Source organism: Haliotis rubra, unplaced genomic scaffold (genome assembly GCF_003918875.1).
Source record: "Haliotis rubra isolate DU_JTF1 unplaced genomic scaffold, ASM391887v1 Scf1153, whole genome shotgun sequence".
Classification (NCBI taxonomy): domain Eukaryota; kingdom Metazoa; phylum Mollusca; class Gastropoda; order Lepetellida; family Haliotidae; genus Haliotis; species Haliotis rubra.
The window spans coordinates 81,322-99,131 of NW_025765063.1; the positions used below are offsets into that span (position 1 = coordinate 81,322).

Consider the following 17,810-nt stretch of genomic DNA (forward strand, 5'->3'; position numbering starts at 1 on the left):
TAGTACAGAATGTTACACAGCACAGCACAGAAACCATAGTTTTAAACAACATAGAGTTAAACAGCTTAGTACACAGTTTTCAACAGTGGAGTACAAAATATTAAACAGCATAATACATAGTGTTGACCAGCATCAAACAACAGAGTACATAGTATTAAATAACATAGTACAGATTTTTTTTTTGTTCGAGTGGCATTCTAGAAGTTGGTGATATAGAGATGACAAAATTTCTTTGATGCTTTGTTATCCCACCTTTGTTATTGTTATCTCATTATCAAATGTACATGTCTCTTGTATATAAACTGGTGTATCCCATCGTTCCCCCATATGCTTGAAAACGGTATAAGAATCTGTACCGAAACATCGCTATTGTAAAATGGAGAAGTTGATCATCCATAAAGTTGTGTCATCTCTATAGCACAGAGAATTTAATGACATATTACAGAGAATTAAAAAACAGTACAGAGAATTAAATAACATAGTACAGAGAATTAAATAACATAATACAAATCAATAAATGATATTCAGGATATGTAGTACGCAGGACCTGCTTTCACACTTGTTGATGTCATGTCACAAACAACTAAAATAATCAATAAAATCTGGATAAACTTCCATCGCCATTTCAACGACTGTAAACACGCTGTTCAAATATCAGGAAAACAAGTGTTTACATCTTACCATGTAATCAATACTCCCAACATGGCTTTGATTTATACGTTTATTTATCTCACACTTTTACTGTCAACAGGATAAACACAATAAGCCATGTTCACAACAACAGCACATCTCATTATCAGAACCGAGGCCCTCCAATCATGATCATCCAGCTACATATTATGGTGCTATCTCCATAGGTTTATTACCCAGTCTGTCCAGCATGGCGCTGAAGGTTCGAGAAATGGTTACTGAGCTGTTGGGAGCATCCCTTCCATGCGATAACGCCTGTATCACATACCTGAGGCTGAATTAATGGATGGTTATTTACAACTCTTTCTTTACCAGTAGTGCATTAGGCTACAACATTGCAACAATGTTTGTTATTTTGATATTTACAGCTTAGTATTATAAGATATTAGATGGTTTTAGTTTCGATCACTCTTTCCTTGTTTCACGCCATAGACCCGGGTTCGAATCCCCACATGGGTACAATGTGTGAAGCCCATTTCTGGTGTCCCCCGCCGTGATGTTGCTGGAATATTGCTAAAAGCGGCGTAAAACCAAACTCAGTCAGTCAGTCAGTCTTTCCTTGTTTTGAGTGTAGGAAATTAAACTGAAATCATTCAAAAGTGTCTATGATTGATCATGAAGGAAGATGTCATTCATTAATTTATTCAGTCATTATTTTCTTCAAAATCTAAAGTAAAACTAAATACATGTCTAAAACAATGAATGCAGTTCTGTTATTTTCAGCTTTATTAAAATATGTCATTTTTTAAATCTTGCAATGTGTAGATCAGGTTCATGCAAAACATTGGGAGAACAACTGTCCTCGGTTGACCTTTTTTATTAGTTTACAGATTTTTTAATTGAAACAAAATTATTTTGTAAAAAATTCTTACATGACATATACACTATAATACCTCTATTGGGACATAACCATTTAAAAATGTGATATGGAATTTGTTCCTTTAAGATGTGCCCATTTCTGGTGTCCCCCTGCCGTGATGTTGCTGGAATATTGCTAAAAGCTGTGTAAAGCCAAACTCGGTCAGTCAGTCCTTTAAGATGTGACAAAATAAAAGGATACATTATTTTATTCTCCCTGCTCTGCATAATATATTTAATTCCAGTTTAATATACAAAGAAAATACGAACAAATATGGGGCATGGATTACTTTGAAGCGAGAATCAGGTTTGGCTGACAAAAGAATTAACCAGAAATAGATATATGGCAAATTTTGTGCCAGGGTTTTATATACTCATGTCTGTCTACAGATATGTGTCCCCCAGTGTTCATTCATACAGCTTATTATTACTCTACCGGTGTAGCAGCCCAGAATAACCCCCCACCAGATTATACCCCGGGGTAAACTAAAGGCTAGCCCAGTTTATACCCCGGGGGTATATTCTGGACCAGGTCAAAGTATACCCCTCCAACCCAGACCATACCCCTAAAAATTATGTTGACAATTCACTCAATATGAGTGTGTGACTCAGGGCAATGGTCTTGGTGTCATTTAAAGGAATTTGTAGGTGCATTTCATTTTACATTACTGCATAATACAAAAAAATTATGAAGTATTTGTTGAGTGCCTCTCTGCGATGTGATATTTTCGACTTCGCGTAGTTCGCGTAACCCAGCCATGCTGATATATCATCAAGGTTAGTAGTTAGTTATTTGCTTTTTTAGCGTCGCATGAACAACTAAGGTATTTTGGAGACGGGGTAGTACACTTATTAAGAAATGAAGAGGAACAAAAAATAGAAATTTTGAAAGAGTGGTGTTACTACCCAAAAAAACAACAACTGAGTATTAAGGGAAATTTAAATGGGAGGGCGAATTAAAAAAGTAAAAAATATAAAATAAGTAAAGAGTAATAGAGATTTGGAATTGAATATAGATGTAGCAAAGCTTGCCATCCATACCTGAAGCATGATACGTCGTCGCGCAGACATTTACTACACTTGAACAATCAACACATTCAGTTTCCAATGTTCATTCCATGTGTATCAGCAAGTACACCGAAATTTTAAATATGGCCGTCATATTGATTTGTGTGAAATGTATACAAATTTTCCAGCATATTTTTCTGTTCTCATACTTTGAAACAGATTAAGACAATTTCCATAATATTCATTTATCTCCTCTATATAGCATTTCAGTAACAAATTGAAAATATTGATCTATGTTTCAATATAATATATATTTTCATCATTATTCCTTTGTCTATCAAGCTGTTAATGTAAAAATATTTCACCAAATAAATTTATAAATATAAAAATTCTGAATCATAAAGGAAATGACTTGGAAAAATCAAAAAGCATTGCCAGTGGATCGAATATCAGACCAGCACTGAGGATTACACTGACACGCTGTGTTCCAAACATCAGACAAAAATATGATATCTCCCTCACAACTAATTATTGTCACCTGATGTTTAGCAAACAACCTTCTCTGACATATAGACACCTTTCATGTTATCCATAAGCAAAATGTTGACATTTTCGCACAAAAACAAGCGTTTGCCCGAGTTTGCTAAAGTTTACAAAATTAAAGTTTACATGCAGTCACTGATTGAAAATATGCTTAAACTTCCATTTGAAATTATTTTAAAAGTTTCTATTTAGGAAATAAACCTTTAATATATTTGTTATTAGTGCTTTGCAAAACAAAACAATATATTCCAACATGTTATCATTTATTGTCATGTGGATAACAGTCTGTAACCATGCATGTTTCATGGAGGAGGGAAGGGGATGAGTTACCATTCAGCTTAAGACATGTAAATTAGTATGGATTGGGATCTTTGTGTAGCTTCTACAGTGGCTTGATGTGATGTGTTTCTGCTATCAGACAGGATCATTTTGTTTTATTCATTTTAATCTTTTTCTTTCTTTCTTTTTTTGTGGAATTGGCTGTGAGGCACCACCATTCCATGTATGTGATGTTAGGAGATTATGTAGAGACAGCATTGTTGTTGGGGGAATTCATTACTATTTCATTGATTGAAAACATGGACGGCAATTTCACCTGAGATCTTAAAATAGCAGAACATAGTTGAGTCAGGTACGCCATGAGGACCAACACATGCTGTGTAGGGCTAAACATGACAACAGGTATTTTTTAAAATAAATTATACATATGAAACAGCTGTTTGATTTGTTTTGAGAACAAGTTTCAGTGTTTACTGAATATAAAGTTTGTTTTGTTTTGCTTCATGTAGATATATAACATATGTTGTCAGGGGCATGTCATAAATGAATACTCAATGGGTTTTTACAAAATCCTCAAAAATAACAAACCTCCTGCGTCACTAAAATATACTAGAATATGCACTTTGTGAAAATGTTTTTTTACATTTTTTACTGAAATTATGTCGATACAACATGTGATGTTAGGAGATTATGTAGAGACAGCATTGTTGTTGGGGGAATATTATGTAGATACAACATGTGTTTTGAGGGGAATATTATACAGATTCAAAATGTGATGTTGGGAGAATATGTAGATACAACATGGTTTTTGGAGAATATTATGTAGATATATACAGATGTTCTGGGGGATTATCATGGCCACTTTACATTTGTTGTTTGGAGGTATATGTCGTGTATATACAGCGCATGTTGTTTGGGTAATACAATGTAAACATAATACAGAATGTTGGAGGGAATATCGTGTAAATATCATAAAGGTTGTTAGGAGAAAATGTGTAGAATTTTGTGTCGATACAACATGTATTGTTTGGTGAATATCATGTAGATGTAACGTGTTGTTTGGGGAATATCATGTAAATATAATACATCTTTGGGGGAATATCACTATAGATACAACATGAGCTGTTGGTAAAAATAATGATGTCAAAATGCATGTCATACAGATATAAGAGCACATTTCAATGGGGGAGAATGTTGTGTCGATATACAGCACATGTTGTTGGAGATAATATTGTGTCGATATGCAACACATGTTTTGGAGGGATTGTTGTGTCAATATAACAACACATTGTGTAGATATGGCTTGTGTCGTTTGGAGAACATGATATTGAGCCATTTGGTATGATGGCAATGTGCATCTAGTGATGCTGAAGTAGAATACATAAAGCATTATCAGTTGAAACTGTATTCCAGTATACTGCATATCAACACAATAACTACTGGAATTGTAACACATTTACCCTTTTTATTTTTCAAATTAACAAAAGATGTCTATCACTTGTTTTATAACCCATTGGTACTCTAGGAGTTTTCATTCTGTAAGAAAACTGAGGCAACTTTATGGATAATGGCGTCTGGTTTATTGCATTTAATGATGTATGATGTAGATTTTGTGATCTCATTCTAGTCAGTGGCCATATATATGTACATATATAGAGATATATTCGGACAGAGCATTTTCCGGGAGTCCCAAGATGGCCAGATCTCATCTCTTAGAAGACAAACCTGACTCTGTAATGGGTTTCTTACTTAACTGAATAACATCAAGACGAAAATATCTCTCATATTGGAAGAGGCATCAAGGTTGACTTAACATTAAGGGAAGGTTGCAAAAGAAATATTTTAGTGTCGTTACCAGACAGAAAGAGGACGAAATCACATGACCATCTTAGAGCCATTTTGTATTAATAAAGTCGGGAAAACAGATTTATTATTGAATTTCATCCCTTCAGTTCATTCTCCAAACTCAATTATAAGACATTTGGAAATTCCAATATTCTCTGGATAAGATGAAAGATGATTGAAGCTGTGAAAGTATGAGGGGGGTCGCAGATGAACATGAAAAATCACTCCTGTCTGATTGTGCCCCATGCCCTCCTTGACAAAAACCTTAAAAAGGGAGCATCTCCTGTAATTGTGCCCCAGGTCCTAGCTAAACACCACCTCGGGAAGGGAGCATCTCCTTGCTGATTGTGCCCCAGGTCCTAGCTAAACACCACCTTGGGAAGGGAGCATCTCCTTGCTGATTGTGCCCCAGGTCGTAGCTAAACACCACCTCGGGAAGGGAGCATCTCCTTGCTGATTGTGCCCAAGGTCGAAGCTAAACACCACCGGAAGGGAGCATCTCCTTGCTGATTGTGCCCCAGGTCGTAGCTAAACACCACCTCGCAAAGGAGCATCTCCTTGCTGATTGTGCCCCAGGTCGTAGCTAAACACCACCTCGGGAAGGGAGCATCTCCTTGCTGATTGTGCCCCAGGTCGTAGCTAAACACCACCTCGGGAAGGGAGCCTCTCCTTGCTGATTGTGCCCAAGGTCTAAGTTAACACAACTTTGGGAAGGGAACCTCTTCTTGATGATAGTTCCCCAAGTCCTTGCTAACACAACCTAACGAAGGAGACATCTCCTTGATGATTGTATACCCAGGTCCCATTTAACACAACCTTGAGAAGGGAGCAATCTTCTGATGTAAAACATCTCATGGTTGATTGTGTCCCAGGTCCCATTTAACACAACCTTGAGAAGGGAGCAATCTTCTGATATAAAACATCTCATGGTTGATTGTGTCCCAGGTCCTACTTAACACAAGCTTGGGAAAGAAATTCTCCTTACTGATTGTATAACCTAAGTCCTTACATGTATACTGTTATCTGAATACTGTTCCATGTGATATGTGTAATGTCTCCTTGACCAGCCTGTCAGACGTCTGACGTGTGCATGTACAATTACATATTAGATAGATATTGTTCTTCTGCATTATTAACCTATAATCCACATACATCATCACCATAATTCACTTACTCATTCATGTGTATTTGTGTTTCAGCCTCATGACGGATCATCCCGAGGTTCCAGCCCGGTCACCATGATCTCCGTCAACGAAGGGGGCAAACAGTCATCAAAGCAGCGGCGGACACCAAGTCCGATACGGAAGGTCAGATCTGAGATGCAGAAAACAGCTTCAAGTGATCCGACTCTCAACCAGATTCCAAGAGGAAGTCCAACTCCAGGATTTCGACCACGCAGCCTCACTTTCAGTTTCACAAACAGATACCGGTCACGTCGCAGACGAATGTCGCTTGGGTGTAAAACTGGCGACAATAAAACTAATTCCATCACCCATTCTACTCAGCTGTCCTTTCTGGACTTTGTGGACTTGTTTAAAGCATTCGGACTTCGGTGCCGCAAGGACTTGAAAGAACTATTTGAGCAGTTTGCCGTTACCAAGTCAACAGGAATGGAACTGCCATCTGTGAAGCACCCTCCATACATTCCTAGTCCAAGAGATATGTGTAAGCTCAGATTTAACCTTCTTTTTTCAAGTTTGCTTGATACAATTTTTTTCCACAAATTGCCCAGTTATCTCAGGTACTGAAATTTATTGTGCACAGCTGCATCTCTTGGCATGCTAATATTCTATGAATATATGTTTGAATTATGAATTAAGCCTGATTATTATTCTGGATTTGTTAGCACCAGACTTATGCTTGTTGATTACATCAAGGTGTTACTTATTTAGAACCCAGCTCCGTTCCACAAAGTGATCATAACTGTAGTACTGGCATATGTTATGTATGTTAAAGTATGAGAGTTCCATCATCATAGCACCAAGATTGTGTTTTGAAGCATTTTCACCATTTATGACTCACTGTTTATGACCTGATCTAACTAGCCTAACATAACATATCAGTGGCTTGTCCACAATGGTGAACTTGAAGTACATCTACATATCAGTGGCTTGTCCACAGTGGTGAACTTGAAGTACATCTACATATCAGTGGCTTGTCCATAATGGTGAACTTGAAGTACATCTACATATCAGTGGCTTGTCCATAATGGTGAACTTGAAGTACATCAACATATCAGTGGCTTGTCCACAGTGGTGAACTTGAAGTACATCTACATATCAGTGGCTTGTCCACAGTGGTGAACTTGAAGTACATCTACATATCAGTGGCTTGTCCACAATGGTGAACTTGAAGTACATCTACATATCAGTGGCTTGTCCATAATGGTGAACTTGAAGTACATCAACATATCAGTGGCTTGTCCACAGTGGTGAACTTGAAGTACATCTACATATCAGTGGCTTGTCCATAATGGTGAACTTGAAGTACATCTACATATCAGTGGCTTGTCCACAGTGGTGAACTTGGAAGTACATCTACATATCAGTGGCTTGTCCACAGTGGTGAACTTAAAGTGCATCTACATAGCAGTAGCTTGTCCATAATGGTGAACTTGAAGTACCAGCTTAACACTTCACCTATACAAACACAGTTTAGTTTCTTGGAATTACTCTGCTTCCTGGCATTTTCTTAAGTTAATACGTCTCCCATTTCTTCATTAGGAACACAATTATTCTATTTCCTATACATGCCTCCACAAACACCAGCTAATAGCTGCACAAACAAATGCAATTGACTGGGCTGCCACAATTTGGACTACGTGGTAGAAATTAACAAGCATTTGAGCAGATATTGTATGATAAACTGACTGATTGACCCACCTCACAATCAAACAACAGGTTTGTCTTCCTCTGTTGTTCCAGTGTATGGTAAGTGGATTGATATTCCCTGTCAATGGATTGATATTCCCGGTCAGTGGATTGATATTCCCCATCAGTGGATTGATATTCCCCATCAGTGGTTGATATTCCCGGTCAGATTGATATTCCCCATCAGTGGATTGATATTCCCTGTCAGATTGATATTCCCCATCAGTGGATTGATATTCCCCATCAGTGGATTGATATTCCCCATCAGTGGATTGATATTCCCTGTCAGTGGATTGATATTCCCATCAGTGGATTGATATTCCCCATCAGTGGATTGATATTCCCCATCAGTGGATTGATATTCCCCATCAGTGGATTGATATTCCATCAGTGGATTGATATTCCCTGTGATTGATATTCCCCATCAGTGGATTGATATTCCCTGTCAGTGGATTGATATTCCCCATCAGTGGATTGATATTCCCCATCAGTGGATTGATATTCCCTGTCAGTGGATTGATATCCCCATCAGTGGATTGATATTCCCTGTCATGATTGGATTGATTGATAGTCCCCATCAGTGGATTGATATTCCCCATCAGTGGATTGATATTCCCCATCAGTGGATTGATATCCCCATCAGTGGATTGATATTCCCCATCAGTGGATTGATATCCCCATCAGTGGATTGATATTCCCTGTCAGTGGATTGATATTCCCTGTCAGTGGATTGATATCCCCATCAGTGGATTGATATTCCCTGTCAGTGGATTGATATTCCTTGTCAGTGGATTGATATTCCCATCAGTGGATTGATATTCCCCATCAGTGGATTGATATTCCCTGTCAGTGGATTGATATTCCCCATCTGTGGATTGACATTCCCCATTGCTTTGAAGGATATACTTGTTATCCTGCCTTACACTCACAGTGTGTCTGTCATTACAAGAATGTATATCAGTTGGCTGGTGTAAGATGGTATTCCACTGATGTGATAACATTCACAAATCTACAAGATCTCACACTGAAACCAGCTCTTAGCTGCAGTTCTTGATGACCTTCATGTGCTGAAAAAATAATGTTCCACAAATGTGACAAAATGCTGCCATTACAATAATGCATTAATCATCAGTTCTGCTGAAACATGATTATTGCATGGAGTATGGTACATTCTCAATTGCTGCTGAATTTCCTACAGATTTTCTTCATTGAGTTAAGGTCTGGACACTTTAGTCAGCACCATCCATAAATTGAAGCTGGTCCAGCGGCAAAAACTGATGTCATTACATTGTTACTTCTCTTTTACTTTTGGAAGGTTATTTTTTATAGTTTAATTCATGATATTGTACTTTATAGTCACACACACACACATGCATGTTCAAATCCTTTTAATATTTAGAAAACCTGCCACAAAATTGAATTAAGTTGTTGAGTGTATTAAGGCATGAGATAATCAATTAAACAATGTCTTACGGGTTTGAATATCAGCATGTTTCGAGAATGACTTGAGCACAAAAACACGTCTTTCTGTTAAAATCTATCATGCGGTTTCATTGTGTGTTAGTATACTTAACACAATCATGTATTTTCTAATTCAATTTCCCCTGGCTGAGCACAATGTCAAGAATGCCAAGCCATGACGCCACAGCTCTTGCTTGAGAATAATAGATCACTCGGGATGTGGGCGGAAATGTCCAATAACAAGATGGAGAATGATGCTTATCACTCTCCATCACTGAACTAATCCATGCTCGCTTGTATCACATGACCACATGAGACGGAGCAACGTGACTCCGCGATGGCCATGACCAAGTCTGTGTCAGGACTTAATAAGATATCTTCCAGGCAACTAGTGATGTATCACTGGAGAGAAGGGAGTTCGCAGTCAGTTGTTTAGTAGGGGGTGAATAAATCTAATTTCAAGTACACACATAACTATCTTACTAGAACTATCTTGCTTGTCAGTAAGTTCATGTATTTATGTAAGAATGCTGAACCACTTGTTTGTTGGAAGGTTTATCTGATGATTTGTGAAAAAATCAATACTTTTTGGAATGGTGTTCAGGAATTTATTGCCATGTTGGAGAGTCAATGGCCGAAAGTTGTGGGTCATGATGCTGAAAATGGGATGAGATCTAGCATGGATTATTCAACAGTGAAGACCATCAATACTGATAACTGGAGTTTGTGAATATTTGATAGATGATATTTGAAGCAATAAGCCTACCGAACTGGTTAGGAAGTTATTTAGGGAAATTAGGATGTTTAAGTACACTTGTCCGATGGAAGCCCAAATATTACATAAAAGTCTGTTTGGGGTCCATCCACTAAGGGTCCGCAAATTGCAGTCCATGGGGTTTCTGGCGCCCACATTTTACATCGGGAATCAAGGAGGCTGCACTGGGATCAGCGTTTACTTCTGAGAGGTAAATATAACAATGTCACTATGTTATAAATTATCTATAGAATATAAACTCGTGATGTGCTTTATAGCAAATATATGGTTGACAGATCAATGTCTATTTCTTTCTTTCATAGTCTCAATTGCCCTGTTGGACTGGAACACATCGTGTTCCACACAGGGAAAAAGCGGAAGGATGTGTATCGAGCATTGTATGGTGCGCTCGTGGTAAGTATGTTAAACCATAAATAATTTCAGTTTCATCATTGTCGTTTTCTATGTAGTACTTTCCATACACTGATTTGCAAGACAAGAAACTGCAAAAGATATTCAGACACTGTAAACAGTTGGTTTTTATGTGTGCAGTATGGAGAAGCTGGCCCCCGGGAATCACCTTGGTCTATCCGACTGCTGTAAGGGAGGTAGTGAGGGGTCGTTTCCCAGAGGAAACTCCAGGAAAATACGATGACCAATACCTTACCAAGGTAAGTATGTATACATTTGCGTCTGCGCATGTAATGCATTCCATAATGCTTTTCTAATATAAAGTTACGTCATGTATGATATTGACATTGTTCAATAACTTATTGATGTTTGATCTCTTTATTCGTACACGATATGTATAACATTGATTAACACAAAAATAACTTTATTTCTCACCTTATAAATAAAGGTCACACATCGGTACAATGTACTGTGTGAAGGAATAGGTACCAACAAATCCACTAACAAATGAATGCTTATATGGGAATAATTCTATTTCAGCAGGGTCGCCATGTCACATTGGCAGAGATAGCATCATTGAAATTGAGGGTCCCCAAACCTGTGCCAAAAGTGTCGGGCAACAAGACCAGCCATCCCAGAAAGAACCAGATCTTCCACTGCCCCATACTGAGGGATACTTGTGCTGAAGAACGCTTTTTTCTTACTACATACATTGTATTAAACTCAATTTCACAAAGAATGTGTTTCTCAGTTATTAACTTTGCATTATGCAAAGTAAATTAGAACAGAAAAACATGAATGATTACCATGTATGACGTGTATCAGGACAGTTACAATTGAAGCGAAATACAACATTGTTCAGTAGTGTCAACATTCACTATTGACTCGAGCCCATGTCTGAAACGAAAAATTGTTACTTCCAGCACTGATTTATTCTTGAGGTAGTCATGACACGTACAACCCGTCCATGTTGTGGACATGTTTCTTTCATGCACTTGGTGCAGCATGTTTTCACCTTTCTATCACTACTTATGGGACAAGAATGACAGCCGTCTTTTCTTTGCCTGTGGATTTGCTTCACTGCTTGTTGTACGTACTTCAGCTGTGTACCCAGCATTTGCAAAGTCAGAAGTAAGTTGCTCCCGGGTGTTTGATGCCATCCGTCTTTGAATGTTTGGTCCTGTTGAGTGCCTCGCACAGTTCCAAAAGGAAATGTCGCGTCTTGTTCTCTGTTTGTTCTGCCACAGTGGATTCTTTCCCAGCCAGATGATATAGGCAGCAATGGCAGCTATGTCGACCATATTCATAGAAATACACAACAAAGGCCATCTGTTGGTTTTCTTTGACACTATATCGGTGTGCAAGCTGGTCTAGGGAATCCACACCACCTTTTGTTTCATTGTAGAACAAGAATCATTTCAGGCTTGTGATTCTTGTCAACAATGACATCAGGAGAGCTATGCATGGTTGAGAGCAAAGTGACAGCTTTGGACTTCTTTGGTACATACGACACCATAGTTGCAGTTTCGAAAGCCCAAAATGGATGATTCCACTTCTAGTGCACGCGTTTTGGTAGAAATTCAGCTGGAACAAATGTTAAGTTTGAGCGCACCGTTCCAACAAGAGTAAGTTGATCCTTCTGAAGGTTCAGAGCCAGATTCAGAGAAGTGAAATAGTTGTCCATTGTAATATTTCTTCCAGAAAGGGCATAAAGGTCGTGCCAGATCCATGACGACCTTTTCTCCACGACCAACTTGCACTCTACCAGCCTCCTTTCCAATATAGGAGGGCACGCCTTCAGTGGGTAGAACGTTTTGGCATCAACGATCCAAAATATTTTGGAGTCCATATTTGTCTGGCTTTGAGGGAATATATTGCTTGAAGCCGCATCTTCCCTGAAGGGCACCAATTATTCATCTACTGTGAGATACGCACCTGGAGAATAAAAGCGTTGGAAATTAAGCTCCCTCGACATGGTTGAGCATACTTGTGATAATTAAGTACAGATGTATCATGCAGCTCAGCTGAATGCAGTGAGAATCATATCTAGATATATTGATCTTGAGACAAGATTACAAAATAACATTTCCAATTTTCATAGGATTTTATGTTTTAAACTGGGGTTATAGTGCCCATCTACTCCTTTCTTACACCATTCACAAACCACTGTTTCCTTACTGTCACTTCACTGATATACAAACTGCCTCTGTGGTGTAGTGGTTAGAGCGCCCGCCCAGAGAGCGGAAGGTTCGATCCCCGACCGCATCATACCAAAAGACGTTAAAATATGGTACTTGTTGGTCCCTGCCTGGCGTTCGGCATTAATGGGTACAACAAGGACTGGTCAGCTCAGAGTCAGTACAATGTGTCTGAGTGGGGTATAATTCATGCTTCACTGCGGCATGGTATCTCAGTGGGCTAGCACTATAAAACCAGCTTCAGTCTGGGCTAGTACAAGCAGCCGCACATACACATACACACGCATGCACATCATCATATCAGCGAAATATTCTCAAGCACGACGTTAAACCCAATTTCACCTCACCTCACTGATACACAATTGACTCTTCATTGAAACAAAATTGACACAACATAGAACATAATTGACAAAATGATGCATCATTGACACCAACTGAAACATCATTGACCCTTTAGTAAAACATTATTGGCCTTTCATTGACACTTCATTGACACGTCACTGAAACATTGTTGGCCTTACATTGACACTTTATTGATACTTTGCTGAAACATTTTTGGCCTTACATTGACACTTTATTGATACTTTTCTGAAAGATTGTTAGCCTTTCATTGACACTTCACTGAAACATTGTTGGCCTTACATTGACACTTTATTGATACTTCACTGCAACAATGTTGGCCTTACATTGACACTTTATTGATACTTCACTGCAACAATGTTGGCCTTACATTGACACTTTATTGATACTTTGCTGAAACATTGCTGGCTTTACATTGACACTTTATTGATACTTTGCTGAAACATTGCTGGCTTTACATTGACACTTTATTGATACTTTGCTGAAACATTGCTTGCTTTACATTGACACTTTATTGATACTTTGCTGAAACATTGCTGGCTTTACATTGACACTTTATTGATACTTTGCTGAAACATTGTTGGGCTTACATTGACACTTCACTTAAGCATTGTTGGCCTTACATTGAAACTCCATTGATATTTCATTGACATTTCATTTAGAGTTCATTGGCACTTCATTGCACAAACCACGCTTCAGCTGCATCACCAGTACAATGAGTGATGTCCTTCATGTTTATATAAATGTAAAGTTTGTCAGATTGTATTCAACAGATGTGATAACATTAACAAATATACAAGATCTTACACTGAATAGCCAACACTGCCCCACAGTTCTTGATGTCCTTAGTGTGTTGAAAAAATAATATTCCACAAATGTGAAAATAGGTTGTCATTTCAATAATGCATTCATCAGTTATGTTGAAAACATGGTCATTAAAGAAGTATTCATTTGTAATAATAGGCAGATGTCCAGGGAAAAAACACAGAACCACTAAAAAATTATTTCTTTGCCATCTTCCACAAAATTAAAAGCATTATTATTATTTATTCCACAGGTGTGATAACACGTAACAATGCACTAGATCTCACCCAGGACAACCAACAGCGCCGCACAATCTGCGACGTCCTCGCTGTATCTAGCATCATCTCCAATTTCGCTGGGGTGGAGACAACGCCAACCAAGTGCATGGGTTTGCGAGAGTTCCGCCAGTTCCTCGAGGACTACCAGGAGGAGGCATATGATGACGATGAGATCATCGAGCTGATCCAACGCCATGAACCGGACTCAATGTTGTGAGATCGCTGTTGTCTATCATTTGAGGGATTCGCCAAGTTCCTCATGGACAAGGATAACTTTGCGTATCTGCCTGAGAAGACCAAGCACAATGATGAGGTAAGGAAGATGGGTTATAGGTAATGGAAAAAGATTACTTTATGTGATTGTTTATATTCCAAACACAATATACAGTCACCATTTTGGTGGTTTGATTGACTTTAATGCTACTGTCAAATGCACATTTCAGAGAGCTTTATAAAACATGGAATGGTTTCCAAAACAGATCATGTCACCAATGCCAGATGCATTATGGTCTGGAATCACATTTCATCCATTTGGTTGATTTTAAAGTAGAGCTTATTTCTTTATGAAACATTGACCTGAGTTGGCAAGCTTATTCCAAGTCATTCACATGTGACCATCAATGATTTTCGATTTAGGGATGTAGTTGGCTTAGAGGACACAGTCACAAGTCATTGTTAAGAGATGCATTTTGTGTCTATATCCACTGATCATGGGTTCAAATCCCAGATTCCATGTAATTATGAAGCTTGGTGTGATGGCACCATACTCATGCTTTGGTTTGACCAATATGGTAATTGTCTCTGTTCAGTGTCAGTTTGTACTTTCCTCCACAATTAAGTTATCTGACTGTTTTGTAACATATATATTGTTGAAATAACTCCTTCACTCACTCTGTGTTTCAGGATATGAACCATCCCCTCCCTCACTACTACATCGCCTCATCTCACAACACATATCTCACTGGACATCAGCTCAAGGGGGAGTCATCCGTGGACCTCTACAGTCAGGTCAGTATACATCATCCCAGGGTCATGGGTGAGTGAGTGAGTGAGTTTAGTTGTATGCCGCACTCAGCAATATTCCAGCTATATGGCGGCGGTCTGTAAATAATCGAGCCTGGAACAGACATTCCAGTGATCAACAGCATGAGCATCGATCTGCGTAATTGGGAACCGATGACATGTGTCAACCAATTCAGCGAGTCTGACCACCCGATCCCGTTAGTCGCCTCTTACAACAAGCATGGGTTACTAAAGGCACATTCTAACCCGGACATTCATGGGTCAGGGTCAGGGGAGGTCTAGCTGACAAGGGAGTCATGTCAACTGTGTGGTTTGCTAGTTAAAAAAAGTTGGAAAGGCGCCATTTAGTTGGTCAAGGTCTGTCACCTGGTTGTCATATATATATATCAACACAGTAATAAACCATTTTAAAAATCCTCTGAGGTTTAGACTATCATCTTGATTTATTTGATTTTTAAAGTCTCTTGGGTGAGTGGCTCGTTTTATCATTTAAGTGTAAGAGAAGTTTCTCAGAATCCTTTATCACATCACTAGCCCTGTCATTACATACTGTACATGCTGCGTGCAGGTGCTGCTGATGGGGTGTCGGTGTGTGGAGCTGGACTGCTGGGACGGAGATGATGGGGCACCGATCATATACCATGGACATACACTCACTACAAAGATCTCATTCAAGGTAAACATAAGTGCAACATTAACAGTGGATGTGAGAGTGAGTAAATATGATAATGATTGAATATGAGTGAGTGAGTGAGTTTAGTTTTACGCTGCACTCAGCAATGTTCCATCTATATGGTGGCGGTCGGACCAGACAATCCAGTGATCAACAGCATGAGCATCGATCTGCGCAATTGGGAACTGATGACATGTGTCAACCAAGTCAGCAAGCCTGACCACCCGATCCCGTTAGTTGCCTCTTATGACAAACATGGGTTAATGAAGATCAATAGTCTAACCCGGACCTTCACGGGTTGATTGAATATGACACTGTGACAGTGAGTTAGTGAGTGAGTTAGTGTCCACACCTGAACACAATAGTGAGTGAAAGTCTGTAATTAAGTAAGAGAGAGAATGAGAGGTAACAGCAGATAAGTCAGTTCACATGCATGTGAGAGATTGTATTTGTTAGTGCTACATTTTCAATCAATTAATCACTTAGGGTGTTGCCGAAGCCATCAACCGAAGTGCTTTTGTGACGTCCCCGTACCCAGTCATCCTGTCCATAGAGAACCACTGCTCCATACCACAGCAACAGAAGATGGCGCAGATATTCACAGTAAGATATTCCCTCTTGATGCTGTATGTAGCTATGGACATACTTACCATTCTTCCAACTCTGTGTGATCACAACTCAGCCGATCAGAGAGTCAAGAGAGTTAGTCAGAGAGTTGGGTTTCAGGAACATAGCTAGGCAGAGAGATGGGTTTTAGGAACATAGCTAGTCCAAGAGTTGGGTTTTAAGAACATACCTAGTCCAAGAGTTGGGTTTCAACAACACAGAAAGTCATAGAGTGTGATTTCAAGAACATACCTAGTCCAAGAGTTTGATTTCAAGAACATACCTAGTCCGAGAGTTGGGTTTCAAGAACATCGAAAGTCATAGAGATGGGTTTCAAGAATATAGAAAGTCAGAGAATTGGGTTTCAAGAACATACCTAGTCAGAGAGTTGGATTTTAGGAACATACCTAGTCCCAGAGTTGGGTTTCAAGAACATACCTAGTCCAAAAGTTGGGTTTCAAGAACATAGAAAGTCATAGAGTTGGGTTTCAAGAACATAGAAAGTCCGAGAGTTGGGTTTCAAGAATATAGAAAGTCAGAGAACTGGGTTTCAAGAACATACCTAGTCAGAGAGTTGGATTTTAGGAACATACCTAGTCCCAGAGTTGGGTTTCAAGAACATACCTAGTCCAAAAGTTGGGTTTCAAGAACATAGAAAGTCATAGAGTTGGGTTTCAAGAACATATCTAGTCCGAGAGTTGGGTTTCAAGAATATAGAAAGTCAGAGAGTTGGGTTTCAAGAACATACCTAGTCAGAGAGTTGGATTTTAGGAACATACCTAGTCCCAGAGTTGGGTTTCAAGAACATACCTAGTCCGAGAGTTGGTTTCAAGAAAAGTTGGGTTTCAAGAACATAGAAAGTCATAGAGTTGGGTTTCAAGAACATAGAAAAGTCAGAGAGTTGGATTTCAAGAACATACCTTGTCAGAGAGTTGGATTTCAAGAACATACCTAGTCCGAGAGTTGGGTTTCAAGAACATATCTAGTCAGAGAGTTGGATTTTAAGAACATAGCTAGTCAGAGAGTTGGGTTTCAAGAACATAGCTAGTCCCAAGAGTTGGGTTTCAAGAACATAGAAAGTCAGAGCCTTGGGTTTCAAGAACATAGTTAGTCAGAGAGTTTGGTTTCAAGAACATAGCTAGTCAGGGA

At 38.9% G+C, this 17,810-nt stretch overlaps 1 protein-coding gene across 1 annotated transcript in view; it reads left to right on the top strand.

The window, feature by feature from the left end:
- LOC124255389 (1-phosphatidylinositol 4,5-bisphosphate phosphodiesterase epsilon-1-like) overlaps window positions 1–17,810 on the top strand; it is an 87,340-nt gene that overhangs the window by 50,239 nt on the left and 19,291 nt on the right. Inside the window, 5 exon segments of the mRNA XM_046689298.1 lie at window positions 6,423–6,888; window positions 14,335–14,672; window positions 15,263–15,367; window positions 15,951–16,058; window positions 16,542–16,658. Of these exon segments, the coding sequence (XP_046545254.1) occupies window positions 6,423–6,888; window positions 14,335–14,672; window positions 15,263–15,367; window positions 15,951–16,058; window positions 16,542–16,658 (1,134 nt within the window).